Here is a 27,641-nt window from a genome sequence, read left to right as displayed (position 1 = left end):
TTGCAGATTTATTTGCAGTTTATGTGGGAAAGTTTGAGATTTGATTTGCATTGAAAGATTTTTTTTGCATTGATGGCAGGTTAAAGTGTTTATTTAAGGTTTTGTTTATTGCTTGTAGGAAGGATAATCACATTGAAATTTTACATCTGTGCATTAAATAACAAGTGCTTGACCTTAATCAATACATTTTGGCCCAATTTTTCTTATTTTAAAGCTTTTGTGGAAAAAAGTGTGAGGTTGGTTCAAGTTTGTGTTTAAGGTTTGTTATTTGCAGACAGCAGGGTAACATTTGTGTTTAAGGTTTTTGTTATTTTGCTTATAGGAAGGAACTGTACATTTGTATTTTACTTATGTGTTAATGAACATGTGCTTGATTTTCATGAATACTTTTTATCCAATTTTACTATCTGTGTTTTGTTGTTGCTGCAATTCATGGGAAAATGTTTAAGTTACAATTTGTTTAGGTTTTTTTTAGTGCATGTTTGAACAAACTATGCAGTTCATTTTAACTTTTGTTTATTGAATAGAGAGTGAATATCCTTTATTAAACAGTATTTCACCCAATTTTACTGATTTTTTTTGCTTTTAAATATTATTGCATTAAGTTTGTTTTTTAAGGTTTGTTGTATGTAGGTAGCAGGCTCATCTTTGTGTTTAAGGTTTTATTTATTGCTTGTAGGAACAAAGTTTAACTTTTTTATGTTGAAGAGCATGTGCTTGACACTATTCAATTCTGTATATTTATTCTTTTTGTTGTACAGTTTATGTTAAAGTTTGCATGTAAGGTTTTGTTTATCACTTGTAGCATGAATTATGCATTTCAAATTCACTTTCAGTTGTTAAATTAAGTGTGTTTGACCTTATTTAATAGTATTTCACTGCATATTACTGTATGGGAAAAGGTTTGAGGTTAAAGTTTGTGTTTAACATTTGTTATTTGTAAACATTAGGCTAAAGTTTGTGCTTGCAGTTTGTTATATGTAGAAAACAGGTTAAAGTTTATGTTTAAGGTTTCTTATATGTAGATGGCAGGTTAAAGTTTGTGTTTATAGTTTGTTACATGTACAAAGCAGGCTAAATTTGTGTTTATGGTTGTTATTTGTTGACAGCAGGTTAAAGTAAATGCTTAACAGTTATATGTAGACAGCAGGTTAAAATAAATGTTTATGGGTTTCTTATATGCTGATAGCTGACTAAAGTTAGTGTATAAGGTTATGTTATATTCAGACAGCTGACTAAAGTTAGTGTATAAGGTTATGTTATATTCAGACAGCTGACTAAAGTTAGTGTATAAGGTTATGTTATATTCAGACAGCTGACTAAAGTTAGTGTATAAGGTTATGTTATATGCTGAGAGCTGACTAAAGTTAGTGTATATGGTTATGTTATATGCAGACAGCAGAGTAAAGTTAGTGTTTAAGGTTACGTTATATTCAGACAGCAGAGTAAAGTTAGTGTTTAAGGTTATGTTATATGCAGACAGCAGAGTAAAGTTAGTGTATAAGGTTATGTTATATGCAGACAGCAGAGTAAAGTTAGTGTTTAAGGTTATGTTATATGCAGACAGCAGAGTAAAGTTAGTGTTTAAGGTTATGTTATATGCAGACAGCAGAGTAAAGTTAGTGTATAAGGTTATGTTATATTCAGACAGCAGAGTAAAGTTAGTGTTTAAGGTTATGTTATATGCAGACAGCAGAGTAAAGTTAGTGTTTAAGGTTACGTTATATTCAGACAGCAGAGTAAAGTTAGTATTTAAGGTTTGTTATATTCAGACAGCAGAGTAAAGTTAGTGTTTAAGGTTATGTTATATGCAGACAGCAGAGTAATGTTAGTGTTTAAGGTTACGTTATATTCAGACAGCAGAGTAAAGTTAGTATTTAAGGTTTGTTATATTCAGACAGCAGAGTAAAGTTAGTGTTTAAGGTTATGTTATATGCAGACAGCAGAGTAAAGTTAGTGTATAAGGTTATGTTATATTCAGACAGCTGACAAAAGTTAGTGTATAAGGTTATGTTATATTTAGACAGCAGATTAAAGTTAGTGTTTAAGGTTATGTTATATGCAGACAGCAGAGTAAAGTTAGTGTTTAAGGTTACGTTATATTCAGACAGCAGAGTAAAGTTAGTATTTAAGGTTTGTTATATTCAGACAGCAGAGTAAAGTTAGTGTTTAAGGTTATGTTATATGCAGACAGCAGAGTAAAGTTAGTGTATAAGGTTATGTTATATTCAGGCAGCTGACTAAAGTTAGTGTATAAGGTTATGTTATATTTAGACAGCAGATTAAAGTTAGTGTTTAAGGTTATGTTATATTCAGACAGCAGAGTAAAGTTAGTATTTAAGGTTTGTTATATTCAGACAGGAGACTAAAGTTAGTGTTTAAGGTTATGTTATATGCAGACAGCAGAGTAAAGTTAGTGTTTAAGGTTATGTTATATGCAGACAGCAGAGTAATGTTAGTGTTTAAGGTTACGTTATATTCAGACAGCAGAGTAAAGTTAGTATTTAAGGTTTGTTATATTCAGACAGCAGAGTAAAGTTAGTGTTTAAGGTTATGTTATATGCAGACAGCAGAGTAAAGTTAGTGTTTAAGGTTATGTTATATGCAGACAGCAGAGTAAAGTTAGTGTATAAGGTTATGTTATATTCAGACAGGTGACTAAAGTTAGTGTATAAGGTTATGTTATATTTAGACAGCAGAGTAAAGTTAGTGTTTAAGGTTATGTTATATGCAGACAGCAGAGTAATGTTAGTGTTTAAGGTTACGTTATATTCAGACAGCAGAGTAAAGTTAGTATTTAAGGTTTGTTATATTCAGACAGCAGAGTAAAGTTAGTGTTTAAATTTATGTTATATGCAGACAGCAGAGTAAAGTTAGTGTTTAAGGTTATGTTATATTCAGACAGCAGAGTAAAGTTAGTGTTTAAGGTTATGTTATATGCAGACAGCAGAGTAAAGTTAGTGTATAAGTTTGTTATATTCAGACAGCAGAGTAAAGTTAGTGTTTAAGGTTACATTATATTTAGACAGCAGAGTAAAGTTAGTGTTTAAGTTTATGTTATATTCAGACAGCAGAGTAAAGTTAGTGTTTAAGGTTATGTTATATGCAGACAGCAGAGTAAAGTTAGTGTATAAGTTTATGTTGTATTCAGACAGCAGAGTAAAGTTAGTGTTTAAGGTTACGTTATATTTAGACAGCAGAGTAAAGTTAGTGTTTAAGGTTATGTTATATTCAGACAGCAGAGTAAAGTTAGTGTTTAAGGTTACGATATATTCAGACAGCAGAGTAAAGTTAGTATTTAAGGTTTGTTATATGTCAGCAGGAGAGTAAAGTTAGTGTATAAGGTTATGTTATATTCAGACAGCAGAGTAAAGTTAGTGTATAAGGTTATGTTATATGCAGACAGCAGAGTAAAGTTAGTATTTAAGGTTTGTTATATGTCAGCAGGAGAGTAAAGTTAGTGTATAAGTTTATGTTATATGCAGACAGCAGAGTAAAGTTAGTGTATAAGTTTATGTTATATTCAGACAGCAGAGTAAAGTTAGTGTTGAAGGTCACGTTATAATCAGACAGCAGAGTAAAGTTAGTGTTTAAGGTTATGTTATATGCAGACAGCAGAGTAAAGTTAGTGTATAAGTTTATGTTATATTCAGACAGCAGAGTAAAGTTAGTGTTTAAGGTTACGTTATATTTAGACAGCAGAGTAAAGTTAGTGTTTAAGTTTATGTTATATTCAGACAGCAGAGTAAAGTTAGCGTTTAAGGTTACGTTATATTCAGCCAGCAGAGTAAAGTTACTGTTTAAGGACATGTTATATTCAGACAGCAGAGTAAAGTTAGTGTTTAAGGTTACGTTATATTCAGACAGCAGAGTAAAGTTAGTATTTAAGGTTTGTTATATGTCAGCGGGAGAGTAAAGTTAGTGTATAAGGTTATGTTATATTCAGACAGCAGAGTAAAGTTAGTGTTTAAGGTTATGTTATATTCAGACAGCAGAGTAAAGTTAGTATTTAAGGTTTGTTATATGTCAGCAGGAGAGTAAAGTTAGTGTATAAGGTTATGTTATATTCAGACAGCAGAGTAAAGTTAGTGTTTAAGGTTATGTTATATGCAGACAGCAGAGTAAAGTTAGTATTTAAGGTTTGTTATATGTCAGCAGGAGTATTTAAGGTTTGTTATATGTCAGCAGGAGACTAAAGTATGTTCTTAAGGGTTGCATTATATGCAGACAACAGGTCGAAATTTGTGTTTAAAACTTGTTTGATGTAGACAGCCTGTTAAAGTTTGTGTTTAATGTTTTGTTAGATAGCAATGCAGGAACTGTGCATTTCAGTTTTACTTCCGTGTATTTATAAGTATTTATTGTCCTCCTTTAGTTTTTGCTTGTATTTATTACAGTGTATACTATCCACTGTAATAATACAGATAAGTACCAGATTAAAGTTCTGTTTTGTATTTTCTCTTTTGAGTACATTTTCCAATTGCATTAACATTAGGAAAATAAACCTGCTACGTCCCAATTCCAACCTTCATGTTTGCCACATTCTTTTGTTTTAATTTTAGTCTTAGATTTGACCTTGTTAACAACTTGGAATGTTCTAAAACAGAAAATTCTATTAGGGGTTTATAATCTTGTTTACTTCAGAATTTACCCATTCTTGCAATCAGAAGCAGAATCATTTGTATTGTTTTGTTTATTTTTTGATTTGGTTGGAATTATTTTTTTATTATTTATTCTCTGGAATTACAAAGTGCTCAGTAATATTCTTGGATAGATTAATTTGTAATTATGGTGAATTTAGACAAGGACATCTAGGATTACAATGTTGTGATCAATTGGAAGACTTAGTGCATCATCACACTTGGGGCCACTAGTACATTAGTACATTCAAGACTACATGCACATCAGCACTGTCAACACTGGACCTTATTTTGAATACCACTGGAATTTAATTAGAACTTTATTTATTACGGCTGTTGATAGAACTTTTTGGACTATTTGGGATTTAATTCGCAATACTGTAAGTTCTTTTTAATGTTCACTTTTTATTCTAGGGAAATAAACTTTTTGATGAATTTTACAAAATGTTTTGGTTGTCGCCTTTTTCTATTACTTAGTTTAGAGTCATAATAGGATGCTAGTACACATAACACTGTTCCAGGTTTGGTCACTGTGACCTGTATTTCATACTTAATTGACATCGCTCAAGTGTGTTTTGTTTATATTACCCTGTTCACCTGATTCTATTTTTTACTGAAATCGCATCACAAAAATACCTAACTAATTGTATTACAAGTGTTTTGTTTATATTACCCTGTTCACCTGAATCTATTTTTTACTGAAATCACATCACAAAAATACCTAACTAATTGTATTACAAGTGTGTTTTGTTTATATTACCCTGTTCACCTGATTCTATTTTTTACTGAAATTGCATCACAAAAATACCTAACTAATTGTATTACAAGTGGCAAGTCATTCTGTCAGAGTGTTATGATGTCAGAGTTTTATTAGGAAGAAAAATTAAAAAGTAATTGCCTAGTAAGCTAAGATTTCTTCACAAATTAGAATAATGTAGTCTTAATCAGATGTTACTGGTTGGCATTTGTGTATGAACAAGTTATTGTGTCTTCTGACAATTGATTACACTCAAATTGGTAATTTGTCCAGACATCTTGGATATTTTAGCTATATATTTTAAGTTAACTGTATATCCCATATTGTATCTATAGGAGCCAAGTTCAGGAAGTACATAGGTCATTCAGCACATGTGACTAATGTGAGATTCGCCCATGACAAACAACGAGTGATTTCGACTGGTGGTGCTGACCATGCAGTATTCCAGTGGCGCTTCCTGGCTGATGGGAGCAGTGACAAGACAATTCCTGACCCACAGCAAGGTAACATCACACAAACCTATGTTCCTTTGTTACCTGTCATGGTCATGATCACACTCACATATACATATATACACACACATATACATATACACACTCACGTATACATACACACACACACATATACATATACACACACACATATACATATACACAGTCACATATACATATACACACACACATTCATGTGAAAATATTGTCCTTTTGTATTCTGATTTAAGTCAATCTGCATATACCACATATGGGAGCAAATAAAACTGTATTGTGGCTGTATATCTTTTCTTTCAAAGCAATTATTGTAGTTAATGACAGATCACACATTTTTGTATGTTCATCTTGATGCACAACATAAAGATGCATTGTAGTTCCTATGTCATGATTTTGGGTACCTGTCAAGTACAGTGTTATCAACAATGGCTAGAAAGGTTTCATCTTTATGTTGCAAAATAAAGAAGCAGAAGGATTCCAAAGGAAATAATGATCACATTGAGTTTCTAGAGTCATCCATCATTATAACTTTTAACAAAAGTCTGTAACATTTCATAATATGATTACATACATGCCAACCATTACGCTTTGGCATAATCATTATGCTTTTTTTATCAATAAATTACGCCTTACATGTAAATGTATCGGATTATGCATTTTGGGTATATCCCACTACAAAAACTGTAACAGAATTGTAACCGAGTGGGTTTTGGACAAAATGAATATATATATATTATAAATACAATGATTCTCTTACGCTCTCAACATACGATTGATCCAATCACTCTACACAAATATTCACAAGCTGAAAAATGAAAATATGATTCATGTAATCTTACGTATGGAAAGTGAGATTCAAATAACCTCAAGGAATTCAAATATGTTTCCAATAATATTGTGCACTGTAAGTGAGATTCACATAATCTCTTGTATTATGCAATGTAAGAGAGATTTCACATAATCTCCTATAATACAAATAAGATTCAAAATAATCTCATGCAGTTAAAAATGTACTCAATTGAAACGTCAGTTGGATCAAACATATGCCTCTTGAAACTTGTACAGTCGTATGATTCATAAACTGATGAACCACAGTTTCACCGAGTCCTTGGGTTGGCCACTCACACCATTCACGGATCCACCACATGTACAGACATATGTATACTCATACGTACAGACAGCATACATCACCCTTGTATTGGCTATGTCAACATTCGTGGCTCCAACACATGTACAGACACATGTATACACGTACATATAGACAGCACGCAGCACTAAACAGCTACAGTCAGCCCTAAACAGCTACAGTCAGTCCTACACATCTTCAGTCAGCTCTAAACAGCCCTGAACAACTTCAGACAGCTCTACACAGCCCTGAACAGCTACAATAAAACCGAACTGGTCATAATAATGGGTTCTGAAAACTCTTTAGATATATGCTAATAAATTAAACTCTAATAGCAACTTGTAATTCAAAGTTCACAGTGTTTCAAATCTGCGTAGTAGTAAATGCATCATTACATGATATGACATTAAAACCTGAATAAGCTTCACATATCAAATAAAATATGAATTTAACACTTACCCCTATGGCTGGAGAACACAATGGAGAACGTTCACTCCTTGACAAGATCCAAAACGACCAGTGTCGGTTAGAAATGGAATCTACCTTAAATCCATAGGAGAGTGAGTAATAGTCAGGGTAAAATACCCGTGCATATCGTGGTTTTAATGTCTTTCGTCGCAAGTAATTTTTCGACGAGATACATTCTAGTACAGTCACTTACCTGGAAAAACAATTATTCACCTTAGGTAACGTTGTACGCATGTACAACGAAAGATAGTCAAATCGTTCTAAGGCAAAACCAAGTTATTTCTTGCCTTATTCTGTGACAAAATCATTAATAATTTGTTTTCTCATTTTCATTATCATCCCATTAATCCCAAAGACCATATTCTAGAAAAGACAGCTTCTGTGTAACTACAACATAAAAGTTCGCTTGTCTGTAAACTTGCATGCACTTTCCTAACAGTATTCTTTCTATTTATAGCAGCTGCCCTATTTCCAGGAAACATGCTGGTTTCTAATTACAAACTTTTGCCCTCAGTTTCTATTTATAGCAGCCGTATGGCTTACATAGAGAGAACAGACTGGTTTTCTAACTTTTAATCTTTGCTCACTGATTATTTGTTCTAATTCATATCTGGTACAGAATCATTCTATAGGTATTTGGCACAAAAAGTGAAGTAAGATTTATTCTAGTCGATGTTTCAAATAATTTCACAGATGGATTAGGAAAAGATGAAAAACCAATTCAGAGATGATTACATGAATTACACAATACAGCATTCCATTCTAAGGCAGCTTCATGCCCTTTGCAGGCTGTGTGGAAAGGATTTTAATATTGGTCATAGTGGTAAAACAAAGAAACCTTGAAGAGCTTGTTTTACTAACTCCAATACTAAGGTAACTTCTTTTTTACAGCAGAACTAAACTGTGGATACAAATTTTATAAATGCAGAGGCGTTATGCACCGAGTTCTTAATAAAACACAGACTACCCCTAACGGTAGAAGACTACATTGGTCCTTTGTTCAAACAGATGTTTCCTGATTCCAAAATTGCAGAAGATATGCATGTGCAAGAACAAAATCCTCTAATATTGTTAGGTTTTGAGCAGAAGATACTTCACTTAAAACTGCAGAAGCCATGTAAATTGGGTCATTTAGTATTGCAACAGACAGGAGTAGTGATTATGATGACAAAAAGTTGTACCCAGTCTTTGTAAGAGACTTTGACAATGAAAAGGGAAAAGTCAGAGTACTCTTCTTTCATTACCAGAATTAAGAGTAGATTCCACTGGAGAAAACACTTTTTCATTTACTTGATAATGCTTTGAATAAATATAAGTTGGCAGAACTGTATGGGGTTTTCAGCTGATACTGCATCAGTGATGACTGGAATTCATAAAGAAATTGCATTCTATATTTTGAAAAATGACTATCATTGTACATATCAGTTTGTCTATGTCATATGATGCACCATACTGCAGGAAACGCTGTTGATAAATTAGAAGAACTCCTGAAGTATTAAGTTGGCACTCTACCTGACAATGTACTTCATGTGGACAGAGTTGATATTTTTCATCTTATTTCCTATCTAAAAGACCATTGTAATCTAAAAGACCATTGTAATGCTGACTATTAGCATATCATCAGCGTAAGTGAATATGTCATTTAATTTTGGAATACTTGGTATACCTTAACAACCATCCATTTTTATCTAATGAAAATATTCATTTACACAGACAATTAAAATAGCTGGGCTTAACATACATTATTGACTAGTACCAAGAGAATAATGAAAGTATTCTGTCAATCTATTCTCAATTTGCACATTAAATTTTAACATCATATACATAGACTAATTATTTTCAAAAAAGATTGCTGCGAAGTAAATTTTTGTTTCCGTTAGAAACCAAAACATGCTGTACACAATCATATGGTTTTGAAACACAATGACAATGCCATCTTTTCTTTGGGTTGTAGTTCTGAAGACAAGTATTTACAATAAATATATTGTCTGTTGTGCTATGTTCCTTTATGTGACCAGCATGGTTTTCAAAGAACAATACTTGACTGTTTCCTCATGGTGTTTTTCTATCATTTATAATATTTGTGAGAACTTTTTCTAAAATTTTCAAGAGATATTTTGCTGTCATTATTTAAATCATCATTACTCTTACCCTTATGTAATTAAAAAATAATTTCCTCATCTAAAAATTACTTTCATAAAAGTTTACTAAACAGTAATGAGAGACATATATGAATGTTGATCAAGAAGTTTGTGACAAGTGCTGCAAAGAAAAAGTTACCAAACTGTTACAAAAATTGTAGTAGTCATTTTCAAATTAACTTCCTTTTGGCTTAATGCATTTCTCCCATTTTGTGATTCATATCCTTAACAAATGTTGGAGCCCATCATGTGACAGTATTTGTAATAGCCTGTTGATTCTTTTATGCTTTCATAATGGTTGTCTGGTAATAAATCATTTAATTTATGGATAAGCTAGAAGTCACAAAGAGCTAAATAGGGCACAAATGGTGTATGATGTAGGGTTTCAGGGCCATGGTTTCTTTAAGAAATGCATTACAAACTTCCATATGCATGCTGGGGTATTTTTCAAAATGAAGTCATCCATCAATAGGTCTGGAAATTTGTTTGTGTGAATAGCCTCATGTAAATTATATATGATAATTATGGCACAGTACTGTTCATTCTCTGTGGTGTTCTCTGGTAACTTGGGGTTCTAATTTTGTGTGTGTTGAGAAACATAATGCAAATAACCTTTCTAGCATATTTGTTAGGACATGCTTTATATTGGCAATGGGGAAATTGTGTACTTCCATGCACTGCCTTGTCTCTTACTCTTGGATTTAGATATGTGTATCCAAGTTTTGTCACATGTAATGATCATATTTAAGAAACTACAGGCTTCTGCTTTGTATCTGTATAATTTTTCCCAGAAGATATTTACTCTAAACGCATTTGTTCTTCATCAAGTGATCTGAGTACCCAACAGGCACAGACTCTATGCATGCCCAGTTCCTTGGTTAGAATTTCTTCTGCACTTCTGTATGAAACATCAAACATGTTTTCCTTTGCTTCACAGAATTGACTATTACATTTGAAAGAGATGTCCTTGGCTAACCTTTTCTTGTATCATCTTTAACAGTCTCTCTACCATCACTAAAACATTCATTAGTCTTCCGTATATACTTGCTTATAAGTCAAGTACAACTGCAAACTGCACAGACCCAGATTTGCCATCACATAATGCACCAGCAGATCTGGGTCTGTGCAGTTTTTTAGGAATAATCAGTAGAACAAACAACATAGGCCCTGATCTGCATGTGCATTATACTATGGCAGATCAGGATTATTGGTCTTTGTAGTTGGCCTTACTTACAGCGAGTAAATGCAGAACTGATGCCGGGTTTCGTGAGTAATTTAGGTCTATAAACAACATCTAAGTCAGCTGACCTGTATAAAGGACTTCTGAAATTTTGCATAAAATTGTGTAAACGCTTTTCTAAACCAGATTCGTTTAACGAAAAAAATGATGTGTCCTAGATTGTTAAGTTTTCAGTTATTGATAAGCACATTTTTAATGATGCTGGGTTGCTTTGTTTACAAGATATTGCATTTATTCTATAACTTTTCATTTGATCCTTACAAGTACATAATTGCTGAACTTACAATACTACTTGTCACCACTTTTTTAAGCTTTTCACAGACTTGATAACTTTATGAATCACCTCTAGAGTGATAAATCATAATTTGTACGATGCTATTCACAAAATTCCCAAAGGGTGTCCTGGGTGCCAGGGTGGTCTAAGGTGCTTGCCTTTACAGATCACTCACATCTCACCTCTGTCCGTTGGGGTTGGAGTCTCAGCTCAGCCATGTGTATGTGAGATAGTTTACCAGCAGCTTCAAGTGCGTTGGTGGTTCTTCCTGTATTCTTCCTCCCCAAAATATATTATGTGCCATATAGCCTTTCACGTGCTCGAAAACGGCATTAAACCCCCAAAACCAAACCCATCATTGGTCCAGGTAACCTCATCTTTATACTTGCTGCTTTTCTTTATACTCTGTATGCACTTCAGACTTACTACTCTTCTTTATACTTATACTCTATGCACTTCAAACTTGCTACTCTTCTTTATACTCTGTATGCACTTCAGACTTACTACTCTTCTTTATACGTATACTCTGTATGCACTTCATACTTGCAGCTGTATATACTATGCATGCACTTCAGATTTACTACTCTTCTTTATACTCTGTATGCACTTCATACTTAACTACTCTTCTTTATACTCTGTATGCACTTCAAACTTACTACTCTTCTTTATACCACTCTGATGGCCTAGTGGTTAGAGCGTCCGCCTCGGATGCGGAAGGTCGTGGGTTCGATCCCCGGGCCGAGTCATACCAAAGACTTACAAAAACGGTACTAACAGCTGCCTCTCTTGGTGCTCAGCATTAAGAGGTTAGTGTTTGCAGATATCATAGTGATATGACAGAAAAATTGTTAAAGCTACATTAAAGATACAAATCACACACACACACACTCTTCTTTATACTCTATGTACTTCCAACTTACTAGTCTTCTTTATACTCTATGTACTTCCAACTTACTACTCTTCTTTATACTCTGTATGTACTTAAACCATACTACTCTTCTTTATACTCTATGTACATCCAACTTACCAGTCTTCTTTATACTCTATGTACTTCCAACTTACTACTCTTCTTTATACTCTGTATGTACTTAAACCATGCTACTCTTCTTTATACTCCATATGCACTTCAAACTTTCTACTCTTCTTTACTTCTGTATACTCTGTATGTACTTCAAACGTACTGCTATTTAATAATGTTTCAAAGTATCCAAAGCATTGTTCTGGAGAACTAAATTAAAAACTTTGAGATCCACTCATATATCAGTTAATATTATTTCATTTGCTAGCAATCTGTTTCTGATAATAATTTACCAGCTCTCTTTCTTTGTCAAAGTTGTCTTGTACGCTATATGTATTTTTAAAATACTCTATATGCTTGCCTATAGGTCAGGTCAACTGCAAACAATGTAGACCCAGATCTGCTATTGCATAATGTGCTGTCAGATCAAGGTCTGTGTTGTATCTTATATTCTTTAATTCTAACAAACTGCATTGACACATATCAGCTGTAATTTTATCAGGTCTGGATACATGTAGTTGGATGTGACATGTACACAAACATGCATGGTATGATTTGGTGTTTATAATCATAATCTGATTTTGATTTTGTAAACTGTTTTGGAAGATCATACTTTCTTTGTTTAAAATTTCAAGTTTCATATCCTACTGTGTCACCATTGCCTGGAATAGCTTCCTACTTTTTGTATCATACTTATAAGAAAACATGGCAAACAATCCACACTTGCATCCAAAATGATTTTACAGTTGTTCAATAAATTCTTTATCCTGTAACCAAAAAGACGTTAAGATTTATTATGAAATATTCTGTTTGGTATAATATCGATTTACATATGGCCACACATATGAAGTCTTGTGGATTTATGTGGTCTAGGGGAGTTATTTTGTATGTAAAGGTGATGTAGGCTATATGAGGAATTGTAACTTTTGGTGCATATTTAGTTGCTGTCTTTCATAGAACCAATCTTGCTGATAACAATGCTACTCTCTTAAGAAATAACCTAGTGAACTGCATAACTCAGCGTCACATTACATAAGCCTTGCAAGGATAAAATGAAGACATGAGCTTGGTGAGGATAAAACTGCATAACTCAGCGTCACATTACATAAGCCTTGCAAGAATAAAATGAAGACATGAGCTTGGTGAGGATAAAATGTGACCCATAAGCCTGGCGAAGATAACATGAGTACATAAGCATGGCAAGGATAACATGAGTACATAAGCATAGCAAGGATACAATGTGACCCATAATCATGGCAAAGATAACATGAGTACATAAGCATGTCAAGGATAACATGAGTATATGAGCATGGCAAAGATAACATGAGTACATAAGCATGGCAAGGATAACATGCATGCATAAGCATGGCAAGGATAACATGAGTACACAATCATGGTAAGGATAACAGGAGTACATAAGTATACAAGCATGCTACATAAGCATGGCAAGAAAAAGAGGAGCATATAAGTATTGCAATAATAAGTTGAGCACATAAGCATAGGGATGATAAAATGACATCAGCATGGCAAGGATAACATGAGGACATAATCATGACAATAATTATGAGCTCATAAGCATGGCAAAGCTAACAAGCATATAATCTTGAAAAGGACAACAAGCACAAAAGCATAATGAGGATAGCATGAGCACTTAAGATGGCATGGTTAGTTTGAGCACATAAACATGGCATGGATAGGTTGAACACATAATATGGCATGGTTAGTTTGAGTACATAAGATGGCATGGTTAGTTTCAGCACATAAGCATGACAAGGATAGTTTAAGCACATAATGATAGCATGGATAGTGTGAGCACATTAGATGGCATGGTTAGTTTGAGCACATAAGCATGGCATAGATAGTTTGAGCACATAATCATAGTATGAATAGTTTGAACACACAAGATGGCATGGGTAGTTTGAGCACATAAGCATGGCATCAATAGTTTGAACACATAAGATGGCATGGTTAGTTTGAGCACATAAGCATGGCATGGATAGTTTGAGCACATTAGATGGTATGGTTAGTTTGAGCACATAAGCATGGCATCAGTAGTTTGAGCACATAAGCATGACATGGATAGGTTGAGTACATATACATGGCATGGTTTGTTTGATCACATAAGATGGCATGGATAGTTTGAGCACATAAGAATGGCATCAATAGTTTGAACACATAAGATGGCATGGTTTGTTTGAGCACATAAGATGGCATGGATAGTTTGAGCACATAATCATAGCATGGATAGTTTGAGCACATAAGATGGCATGGTTAGTTTGAGCATATAAGCATGGCATGGATAGTTTGAGCACATAAGCATGATATGGATAGTTTGAGCACATAAGCTGGCATGGTTAGTTTGAGCACATAAGCATGACATGGATAGTTTGAGCACATAAATATAGCATGGATAGTTTGAGCACATAAGATGGCATGGTTAGTCTGAGCACATAAGCATCTCATAGATAGGTTGAGTACATACACAATGATGGTTTGTTTGAACACATAAGCATGGCATGGGCAGTGTGAGTACATACTCATGGCATGGATAGTTTGAGCACATAAGCATGACAAAGGTAACACATAAGCATGGCAAATATACAATGAGCACATAAACATGACAGATAACACAAAAGCATGACAAAGATAACACATAAGCATGGCAAAGATAACACATAAGCATGGCAAAGATAACACTTAAGCATGGCAAAAATACAATGAACACATAAACATGGTTAGGATAAAATGAAGAAAGTAAAGCAATAAAATTCAGGATCTGTAGGTATATGCAAGTTGGTTCTTAGAGTAGTTTAAGAAGAAACAATGCTAATATTCAGAAAAAATTATCTGAATTAAATGGAATAAATTGGAATACACATCACCAAATTATGACTTAGGCAGAATGGTATGAATTAACAGCAAAACAACAACTTTGTGTGTTTCTCATTAAGAGAAGTGTTACTTTCTTCTGTTGTTTATGGTTGAAGACAGTTATGATCCTTTATACAATCAGCCTACTCCATTGATAAATTTTCATTGAAAGCTGGACATCATGTTGAAAATAAACTTCATCATTTGCATTTGTTGCTAAAAATGATATAACATTGAATCATCTGTTTTGTCTGGCTCTATTCCACAGTGTGAAAAAAGCAATGATGTTGCTTCTGTAAGGAGTGATAAATTTGCACCATGTATATGATGGTCAGTTGCCATATTTTGATGCAGGATTTCCTTGACAGGCTGGTGAATACCATATTTTGATTCAGGATTTCTTTGACAGGTTGGTGATAATGCCATATTTTGATGCAGGATTTCCTTGGCAGGCTGGTGATAATAACATATTTTTGATGCAGGATTTCTTTGACAGGCTGGTGATAATACCATATTTTGATGCAGGATTTCCTTGAAAGGCTGGTGATAATACCATATTTTAATTCAGGATTTCTTTGACAGGCTGGTGATAATGCCATCTTTTGATGCAGGATTTCTTTGACAGGCTGGTGATAATACCATATTGTAAGGCCCTTTTTGGTTCCTAAGGGTGCTACATATTTTTGTACATAGGAACTGATAGTGTTATGAAAGAAAAGATCAAAAGCTTGGGGTTGGGGCGATGGAAGAGGGGTTATATCATCAACATAAAATCGAGAACAATTTGACAATATTTAATGAATTGTGAAAATAAATAAATAATAAATAAGAGCTATAGTTACTGTGTACAACCAGATTATGTAATTTTAATATAACAAACTGGAAGGGGGGGGGGGCTGTCCGGTGTGGTGGGAGACAACTGTTACAATCTATTTTTGTTGGAATAAATATATTATTCTTGTTTATTCGATATTGTAAAACGTGCTATTTATAAAGATCCAAAATGTACTAACTTGACACTTTGCTGTTTCTTTTTTGTCACTTTGTATTTTGGCGCCGACTGTACTCGTCAGTTGTCTGACCAACAATGACAGCACTCCCCTATTTATAACCTTCCCTCCGACACCACATGACACAATTCAACCAATCAATACATGCACGGCAACCCATGCAACCAATCAGTGTCTTGTATGGTGTGCCGTGTATTGCATTGTAAACAATACAGTTTTGCATGGTATACCATGTCAACATTATAAATTACATAACAAGAAGTATTTCAATACTGTATGACTTGTCAATGAAATGAATAAGAACATTTTATGAGATCAAGTTTATGTGAAATTAAACTTTGTGATGATAACTTAAGTCTTGAATAATTTAATTAATTCATGTAGACGCGGGTTCTGCACTTGATGCAGACGACCAGTACTGCCACATCAAAACATGAAATGCATACATCAGTACAACTGTATTGCAATGAGGTTATCACTAAAACATACAAATTACCTTCTTACAGTACCCTACTATCATTAGAGAGAATAAATGCGAATGCGAAAGTATAGAATCTCTAAATACGAAACACTCATGCTAATCCAAAATGGCAGACATCGTGATACAAGGATATACATGGACTTTTCTAGTCATGATTTTGCAGGTATTTTACATAGATTACAAATAGTAATAGCATAAGAGCATAATATTTGTAGCAGATAAGCTAAACAGTACACTCTGAAAACTTTATGACAGACTTTCAAAGACATTTTACCGAAGGAACCTCTACCTCGAAAATAGGTTACACATGTTAAGATCGATTGCCAGGATTGGCTGCTAGTTTGACAGTCGATAGACATTAGAGATAAATATAATTGCTATGCTTTGTAAGTGAACATTCTAATTCATATTCATATTCACCATATTTATAGAAACAATCTTAATAGAAGCAAGACTGAAAATATTATCCAAGTCATTGTGACTCTAGCCATGGTCATTACACTATTTTGATTCAGGATTTCTTTGACAGGCTGGTGATAATACCATATTTTTGATTCAGGATTTCTTTGACACGCTGGTGATAATACCATATTTTTGATTCAGGATTTCTTTGACAGGCTGGTGATAATACTGTACCAGTGTTCTAAGTTCACTGAACTAGTAATTATCTCACTATACCAAGGTCTTGAGAAAAATTCCAATTTTAGATTTTATAATATTGCTTTTTCCTGTATGTCTTTCTTAAAGTCTATAAGTTTCATTCATTCAGTCATTACTTTATTCCTTTCTTCATTCTTGTTTATAGTTTTAATAACTATAATTATTGCAATTGTTATTTCAATGAAACAAACATTCACTATAAATGATGGAAAAGAATGCTCTCCGAACAAGCCATATTTCCTTAGGTGTTTGCTTTATTTGTCTATCCATTACCTACTCAGATCATCACAGGGACAGATGTTTTGATGGCACCATTGTATCTTGAAAAAACTATTGGTGACATACTGTTCTTTCACTGCTTTTTTCTTGGTTACTTGCATACATCTGACTTGCAAAGTTTCAAGATATTGCAAATGTAGATCAAAACTGTGATTTGTTTTTAAGTTGGGCAGCTCAAATTAAATTTACAAATTCTGTAATGAAGAACTTGGGTCAGTTGAATCAGTCTTTTATTTCTCTGCAGGATATGTGGATTCTAACAGTGAAGAAAGTGACTCGGATGTATCTGATGTCGGGGAATTGGACTCAGATTTAGAACAAGAGAAGCAAGTCAACTACCAGCGTCTTGTTGACAAAGAGGATACCAAGACCCTTGCTTACCTTGTCAAGGAAGAAATGCCAGCAGGACAGAAGAGAAAAGCTGCACCAATTGACAGCCTAAAACTTGATTACATTTTTGGGTAAGAAAAATATGACAGAGTTCATTGGACACTAGAGCACTTTTGTAGAAGGCATTTAACTGGATCTTTATATTGAATAAGCAAGTTACATTTTTCATTCATTATCACATTAATCATTTCTTATGACCTGTAATTGCTTGATTTTTCTTTTCCTTTCACTTGTTAAATAAAAGATAGAAGTTTTACAAAAGTCAGAGCATCTAAAATATGTGGATACAGTTCTTTAGTTAGCTTGAGAAAGGGAATTCTTTTGCTTTCATGAGATAAGGGAATACTTTTTTTGCATGTGGAAAGGGAATTTGTTTGGTTGCATGAGATAATGGAATTCTTTGGTTTCATGAGATAAGGGAATTCTTTGGTTGCATGAGATAAGGGAATTCTTTGGTTGCACAAGAAAGGGAGTTTGTTTGGTTACATGAGATAATGAAATTCTTTGATTGCTTGAGACAAGGGAATTGGTTGCATGAATTAAGTCAATTTTTTGGCATAAGCCAAAAAGAATTCTGTTGTTACCTTCAGAAAAGGTAATACTTTTATTTGCCTGAGATAAGGGAATTCTTTTTTAACTTTAGCAGTTGAGATAAGTTTAACAAGTTTAATGCAGAGCAATCCAAGGGGGCACCTCCTCCCTTGGGGTCCCCTGTCTCCTCCCAACAATTGGTTGAAGTAGCAGAAGAGGAAGAGATCTGGTCTTTTGTTAAAACAGTTAACAAGGTCTACTGATGATCTGTGTATCAAGCCTTCAGGCTTCAAGAACACTAAAATTCTCACCAACTTGGAATCACTCTCTGTGGCTACTTATCGACCTGGTCTCTTGCTATTTCCTCACTTATCTTCAACTGAAAAGTTTTCCCAAAAGTTTGATAAAGGTCTGGAATTCATTAGACAGTGTATGGGTGGTCTGTTATCCCTTCTACATTGAGATCTGTGGTCACTCCTGCAAATTAAATCTAAAAAAAAATCCTAGAATTACTAACACAAGCTCAATGAATAAAGTTCTGAATAAACTTTAGTGGTTTTCCAAATAATTTCCAATGCTGAAAGTGTTGCTGTGCCTGTAATGGCCAGTATTCTCTAATGTACTAATGTACCAGTGATCTTAATTGTACTCGTGTGCCAAGAGACTTTTGTTGAATCACAGTAATATAATCTGAGGTTTCCTTGTTTCAATTCACTCTAACTCCCAGTTAATGTATCTTTCCAAGAATATTATGAGTACTTTGTATTTCCAGAGAATAATAATTTGAACTAAATAATTTAAGCCCAAATCAAACACAACAATTGATTTTGCCTTATAACATGAATAAATGATGTTCCCAATCAACAAAATTATAAAGCTCTCTACTTGATATAGGTCACAATTAGCATTTTTTAAAAAAATCTGTTATTTAATTAAATTTCTATTCTAGAATATTTTGTTATTAAAATTATAATGTAGAACATGGTAAACACAATGTTTATGACTCAGGTCAAGATAAATATGTTTACTGCTATTGATAATAATCATAATATTAAACCCACACTAAAAAAGAAAATATTAGCTATGTTGTTTACAGAATAAACAAAATACCAACGATTCTGGTCAAGTAGACGGTGAACTTTATTTTGGACAAGGTCAGCTCAGAAATAATCCATAGCATATAATGAATTAAAAAAACTAACAAAACAATGCAAATGCAATATACATAACACAGGTATGCCTATTATATCAGTCATTTGACATGTCTTCAATTTTATGATTGTTATGTATATCTATATTTTGTGTAACGTTTGGTACATGACTATCTAATTTGTGTTTCACTTTTGGCACATAGATTGCATATGATCTAAAAATAGGTGTCAAGTTTCTAATAATAAACCTGTTTTTGAGTTTGGAGGTTTTTTTTGTTGGGGGTACGTACTGCGATGTAGATCATATAGGTAGGTATTGTGAAATGTTGAATTAAGTAATAAGGTTTGTCATGTGGGGTTATATTGTGACATAATAGACTCTTGGAAATGTATATTAAGAGAGAACTGAGCAATTAATTCATTCATAATTTGGATTTATTCCTAACTCCTATTTCATATGTTCTTGTGTTAACAACAGTCTGCAGATTTTTTTAATGTTGTGTTTAGATATAATTTGAAAAGAGGCAGTTGTTTTGGACTATTCTTTATAGTTACATAGCGCTCATTGCACTAAAACATTATTCTGGGATTATTGTGAATTTATTCAAAGGAGTTCTGGACAGTGCCATAGTGATACATGAAAACTGTTGGCTCATCCGCCTGACCTGACATTCATTCAGGAACACACTATTCTTTTGGACTTTTGTGGAAAGTTTTAGGACTATTTTTTTAATTTAGTTTATAATACTATAAGTTTCTCTTAAATCTTCATTTTTTAATTTAGAGAATGAAATTATTTGTTTAGTTTTACAAAACTTGTTGGTTTCACTTCTTTCTGTTACTTATTTTATGACCATTGATTTGTAACATTGATGTTGTTTATTGACAGATACAGAGGCTATGACTGCCGGAACAATCTGTTCTACACACAGACTGGGGAGATAGTCTACCATGTTGCTGCAGCCGGCATTGTGTACAGCAAAGAAAAAGGGACTCAGAGATTTTACCTGGAGCATACGGATGATATCCTGTGTCTCTGCATCCACCCACAGAAAGATCTTGTAGCAACAGGGCAGGTCTGAACAAAGGCAATAAAAGGGAGTTTCAGATTGCATATTGTTATGTCAGTAATCAGTTCCCACTGACTGTTATTTTTTAAAAAGTGTCAGGAATATTTTGTGGTACCCTCTGTCTGTGCATTTATTTTTATAAATTGTTATTTTAATGCTGGAAATCTTTATGAAGTTGCTTTAAAACGGATAATTTAATATTAGATGCTCACTTTTTATGACTTAAGGGGTGACTTATTAATGGATTATATATATACTAAGCATATGTTTATTTCTTGGAAAGGCTAGATTTATTGAAGTTTTTTGTGTGGTTTAATGCCATTTCGAGACTGCTCCAGTGGCCTAGTGGTTAGAGCATCCGCCTCAGATGTGGGAGGTTGTGGGTTCAATCCCCAGCTGAGTCATACCAAAGACTTACAAAAATGGTACTAATTTCTGCCTCACTTGGCTTTCAGCATTAAGAGGTTAGTGTTAGGACTAGTCAGCCTGGTGTCAGGATAATGTGACTGGGTGGGACATCATGCTACATGTCTGTGGCATGATGCTCCAGTGCTAGACATCACTATAAACTGCCACACTGCAGACATCATAGCGATATGACTGAAAAATTGTTAAAGCTACGTTAAAAATCTGAATTACACACACACACACACACACACACACACACACACTCACTCTCCACTTAACAAAAGAATTAGGCATAATACAGTGGCCCCTGCTGCCAGTATGGTACCTTGAAAGCTATAAAGCCAGGCCTGGTAAGAACCACAAACCCATGGGTAGTTACTGGCAAGCTTTTTCAATTTTGGATCACTCGCCAAGGGGTCTTCGGAGAGGGTCTGAATGTCATATGTAGACAAATTTATTTCAATCATAGGAACAGTTGTGATTAAGTTTTTAATTTTGTACAAAACTTTATGATTGAACTCATAGCAGATAGACACATTCAAAATGCAACAGATATTTATTGCTACCTTTGGATCATGGTCCTTGGTGGATTGATGAATGGATACTATAACAGATATTTGCTATTACCCAAGCCTCATGGTAATTGATGGATAGCTGAATGGATAACATAACAGATATTTGTTGTTACCCCAAGCATCAAGGCCCTTGATTCATGGCTGAATGGATAATGTCACAGATATTTGCTATTACCACAATCATCATGGTCCTTGATTCATTGCTGAATGGATAATGTTACAGATATTTGCTATTACCCCAGGCATTGAGGTCCTTGATTCATGGCTGAATGGATAATGTCGCAGATATTTGCTATTACCCCAAGCATCAAGGTCCTTGATTCATTGCTGAATGGATAATGTTACAGATATTTGCTACTGACTCTGCATCATTGTCCTTGGTTGGTGGCTGAATGGATAATGTATCATATTTATCACTACCCAGCTTCATGGTATTTGGTTGGTGGCTGAATGGATAATATATCATATTTATCACTACCCTACTTCATGGTATTTGGTTGGTGGCTGAATGGATAATGTATCATATTTATCTCTACCCTACTTCATGATATTTGGTTGGTGGCTGAATGGATAATGTATCATATTTATCACTACCCAGCTTCATGGTATTTGGTTGGTAGCTGAATGGATTATGTAACATATTTATCACTACCCTGCTTCATGATATTTGGTTGGTGGCTGAATGGATAATGTATCATATTTATCACTACCCTGCTTCATGATATTTGGTTGGTGGCTGAATGGATAATGTATCATATTTATCACTACCCTGCTTCATGATATTTGGTTGGTGGCTGAATGGGTTATGTAACATATTTATCACTACCCTGCTTCATGATATTTGGTTGGTGGCTGAATGGATTATGTAACATATTTATCACTACCCAGCTTCATGGTATTTGGTTGGTGGCTGAATGGATTATGTAACATATTTATAACTACCCTGCTTCATGGTATTTGGTCGGTGGCTGAATGGATTATGTAACATATTTATAACTACCCTGCTTCATGGTATTTGGTTGGTGGCTGAATGGATTATGTAACATATTTATCACTACCCTGCTTCATGATATTTGGTTGGTGGCTGAATGGATTATGTAACATATTTATCACTACCCTGCTTCATGGTATTTGGTTGGTGGCTGAATGGATTATGTAACATATTTATCACTACCCTGCTTCATGGTATTTGGTTGGTGGCTGAATGGATTATGTATCATATTTATCACTACCCAGCTTCATGGTATTTGGTTGGTGGCTGAATGGATAATATATCATATTTATCACTACCCTACTTCATGGTATTTGGTTGGTGGCTGAATGGATAATGTATCATATTTATCACTACCCTACTTCATGATATTTGGTTGGTGGCTGAATGGATAATGTATCATATTTATCACTACCCAGCTTCATGGTATTTGGTTGGTAGCTGAATGGATTATGTAACATATTTATCACTACCCTGCTTCATGATATTTGGTTGGTGGCTGAATGGATAATGTATCATATTTATCACTACCCTGCTTCATGATATTTGGTTGGTGGCTGAATGGATCATGTATCATATTTATCACTACCCTGCTTCATGATATTTGGTTGGTGGCTAAATGGATTATGTAACATATTTATCACTACCCTGCTTCATGATATTTGGTTGGTGGCTGAATGGATTATGTAACATATTTATCACTACCCTGCTTCATGATATTTGGTTGGTGGCTGAATGGATTATGTAACATATTTATCACTACCCTGCTTCATGATATTTGGTTGGTGGCTGAATGGATTATGTAACATATTTATCACTACCCTGCTTCATGGTATTTGGTTGGTGGCTGAATGGATTATGTATCATATTTATCACTATCCAGCTTCATGATATTTGGTTGGTGGCTGAATGGATAATGTATCATATTTATCACTACCCTGCTTCATGGTATTTGGTTGGTGGCTGAATGGATTATGTAACATATTTATCACTTCCCTGCTTCATGATATTTGGTTGGTGGCTGAATGGATAATGTATCATATTTATCACTACCCTACTTCATGATATTTGGTTGGTGGCGGAATGGATTATGTAACATATTTATGACTACCCTGCTTCATGGTATTTGGTTGGTGGCTGAATGGATTATGTAACATATTTATCACAACCCTACTTCATGGTATTTGGTTGGTGGCTGAATGGATTATGTAACATATTTATGACTACCCTGCTTCATGGTATTTGGTTGGTGGCTGAATGGATTATGTAACATATTTATCACAACCCTACTTCATGGTATTTGGTTGGTGGCTGAATGGATTATGTAACATATTTATCACTACCCAGCTTCATGGTATTTGGTTGGTGGCTGAATGGATTATGTAACATATTTATCACTACCCTGCTTCATGATATTTGGTTGGTGGCTGAATGGATTATGTAACATATTTATCACTTGGTATTTGGTTGGTGGCTGAATGGATTATGTAACATTTATCACTACCCTGCTTCATGGTATTTGGTTGGTGGCTGAATGGATTATGTAACATATTTATAACTACCCTGCTTCATGGTATTTGGTTGGTGGCTGAATGGATTATGTAACATATTTATCACTACCCTTCTTCATGGTATTTGGTTGGTGGCTGAATGGATTATGTAACATATTTATCACTACCCTGCTTCATGGTATTTGGTTGGTGGCCGAATGGATTATGTATCATATTTATCACTACCCTGCTTCATGATATTTGGTTGGTGGCTGAATGGATCATGTATCATATTTATCACTACCCTGCTTCATGGTATTTGGTTGGTGGCTGAATGGATAATGTATCATATTTATCACTACCCTGCTTTATGGTATTTGGTTGGTGGCTGAATGGATCATGTATCATATTTATCACTACCCTGCTTTATGGTATTTGGTTGGTGGCTGAATGGATCATGTATCATATTTATCACTACCCTGCTTCATGGTATTTGGTTGGTGGCCGAATGGATTATGTAACATATTTGTTACAACCCCTGGATCATGGTCCTTTGTGGGCAGGTGAATGTAAAATTAATTTGGTTGGAATAAAGGCAAGTGTGAGCATATGCGATGCTGTGTAGACAAAGGGAAGCAACTCTGACAGGTTAACTCTTTTTATCCTACTGACTAGGTGGCCATCATCATACCCAGATGTATCAGATTTTAGCTTTACTGGTCTTGGATCGGAAGAGCTTATGGGACGGTCTGTTGTCCATCATCTGTCCATCTGTTAGCACAGATTTGTTATCATTACTCTTCTTAAACTGCTTGGAGGATGCATTGAAACTTTACACACTCATTCATAGTTGGTCCTGCTTGGAAATCCGATATGCCCACCACAGCAACCATCTTGAAAATTTTACTGTGGCTACTCCTCCTGAAGGGATGGTCATATCAACATGGGGTTTTCACTGAAAGGTTTCTTTCAATGCCTGGTTGGCCCTAAAAATGGTGACAATCTGGCAGCCATCTTGAAAATCTTATTGCTATTCCACCTGAATGGATGGTCATATCAACATGATGTTTTCACCATAAGACTTCTTTCATTGTCTGGTTTGGCCTGAAAGGATGGTCATATTAGTATTGGGTTTTCACTGAAAGACTTCTTACAATGTCTGGTTTGGCCTGAATGGATGGTCATATCAACATGGGGTTTTCACCATAAGACTTCTTACAATGTCTGGTTTGGCCTGAATGGATGGTCATATCAGCATGGGGTTTTCACCATAAGACTTCTTACAATGTCTGGTTTGGCCTGAATGGATGGTCATGTCAACATGGGGTTTTCACCATAAGACTTCTTACATTGTCTGGTTTGGCCTGAATTGATGATCATATTAATATGGGGTTTTCACCATAAGACTTCTTACAATGTCTGGTTTGGCCTGAATGGATGGTTATATCAATATGGGGTTTACACCATAAGACTTTTTACAATGGCTGGTTTGGCCTGAATGGATGATCATATCAATATGGGGTTTTCACCATAAGACTTCTCACAGTGTCTGGTTTGGCCTGAATGGATGGTCTTATCAACTTGGAGTTTTCACTGAAAGACTTATTTAGTTGTCTAGTTGGTCTTAAATGAAAATGGTGCTGATCTTACTTCCATTATATCTACCATACCGGCTGTCTTGGAAAAAACTTATCTTTACTTTTTAAGAAACAGAAGAATTATCAGATGAGTATATTTTATGTGCAAGACTTTTGCTTTTGTTTAGCAAGGATATATGTGCTTATGTTTGCCTCAAAAATATTTGAAGGTAAGTGTCGACTTCATTTTTATTTATGTGTATACTTATGAAGGCTTATCATCTGGATTTAACTTTACTTTCGCACAGATTCAGCTTTAGTACATCATCACTCTAAATTGCCTGTACAGTGACCTGTTAAAGACATAGCAGCATGCAGAATTTATTTAAATAGTTAAATTTAATGTGTGCAGGTTGGTCGTGACCCCAGTGTACATGTATGGGATGCAGATACCATGAAGACAGTGGCCATACTGAAGGGGCAGCATCAGAGAGGTATATGTGCAGTGGATTTCACAGGTAAGGACAGCAACATTACACTCCAGTATCCACACATCCTTTACAAATATGAAACTGTTAAGGGTTCTTTAGCACTGACTTCTATAGTGTGGCCAAATCATTATGAAGCTAATACATTTCATTCTCCATCACACTCGTTCAGTCTTTTGACTTTGGTCTCAAGCTCATATGTTTTACAGTAATGCATGAAGTAACAGGTTGACATGCAGGCCAAGGTCTTTTTGCTTTAATTAACCTTTTACATTCTCAAATTTTGTCTGCATATAAAGTTTACCATGTAAGGAACTCTTGGTTTCAGTCTATGGGTGTATACGAATATGCTTAATTGCATAGATTGTTTCATACTGCTATTTGTCTGTACATATATTTAAAATCTTTATATCCTGTCTGCAGAAATTAATTTATCAATTAAAATCCAACTTCCTGTTCTGTAAAGTTTAATAGTCATATTTTTTAAATCTTTTTTTTACTGTTTTTCTTCTTCTGGGTAATTACACAGAACAAAATCAAAGCCTTTAAAAATACTGAAATTATTAACCATGTGTAATCATAAACTGCATTGCCTTTTATTGTCATGATGCTTTTACCTGTTAAAATAGTTTACACAAACATGATAGTGCACCTGTCAATGTATTTAATGTAAAATTGTAGGAGATGGAAAGAAGCTGGTGTCTGTTGGATTAGATGATAACCATTGTATTGTGGTCTGGGACTGGAAAAGGGGAGAGAAATTGGCTACAACAAGGTAAAGATCGGCGACAAGATTTATCTCTAGTCAGTTTATTAGCAGGTATTTTTCTAGGGTGATTGGCACATGGAATTAACTGAAATGGGTCATAATAATAGGCTGACATACACTCATTTGTCAAAAGTTTGACAAATTCCCCACCCCCTTCTGTTTACTTTTATATTGATTCTTTTTTAGAATTCTAATTGTCTGACATTAATACGACAGATTTTCCCACATTATTTTATTAGAAAGGAAAGAATTTTAAACAAATGAATGTTTGTTTGATATTGAAAGTTATATTTTGGGTAGCTTCCTGGAAATATAGGCCAATAAATATGTTTACAGTCAGTTCCCCAAAGATATAATTACTGCAAATATAGGCCAGTAAATATGTTTACAGTCAGTTATCCAAAGATATCATTACTGAAAATATAGGCCAGTAAATATGTTTACAGTCAGTTCCCCAAAGATTTCATTACTGAAAATATAGGCCAATAAATATGTTTACAGTCAGTTCCTCAAAGATATCATTACTGAAAATATAGGCCAGTAAATATGTTTACAGTCAGTTCCCCAAAGATATAATTACTGAAAATATAGGCCAGTAAATATGTTTACAGTCAGTTCCCCAAAGATATCATTACTGAAAATATAGGCCAGTAAATATGTTTACAGTCAGTTCCTTAAAGATATAATTGCTGAAAATATAGGCCAGTAAATATGTTTACAGTCAGTTCCCCAAAGATATCATTACTGA

The 27,641-nt window shown here is 34.3% G+C and overlaps 1 protein-coding gene across 1 annotated transcript in view; it reads left to right on the top strand.

Moving 5' to 3' along the window:
- Nucleotides 1–27,641, top strand: part of LOC149804251 (echinoderm microtubule-associated protein-like 6) — a 157,160-nt gene that overhangs the window by 43,526 nt on the left and 85,993 nt on the right. Inside the window, exons 10-14 of the mRNA XM_089938113.1 lie at nucleotides 5,733–5,900; nucleotides 17,698–17,914; nucleotides 20,415–20,601; nucleotides 26,049–26,154; nucleotides 26,806–26,899. Of these exons, the coding sequence (XP_089794239.1) occupies nucleotides 5,733–5,900; nucleotides 17,698–17,914; nucleotides 20,415–20,601; nucleotides 26,049–26,154; nucleotides 26,806–26,899 (772 nt within the window). The remainder of the gene's footprint in view (nucleotides 1–5,732; nucleotides 5,901–17,697; nucleotides 17,915–20,414; nucleotides 20,602–26,048; nucleotides 26,155–26,805; nucleotides 26,900–27,641) is intronic.

Source organism: Sinohyriopsis cumingii, chromosome 2 (assembly GCF_028554795.1).
Source record: "Sinohyriopsis cumingii isolate HCF-2022 chromosome 2, ASM2855479v2, whole genome shotgun sequence".
NCBI classification, from domain to species: Eukaryota; Metazoa; Mollusca; class Bivalvia; order Unionida; family Unionidae; genus Sinohyriopsis; species Sinohyriopsis cumingii.
Note: the sequence above shows the minus strand (reverse complement) of the source record. Positions and strands in the feature narration are given on the sequence as shown.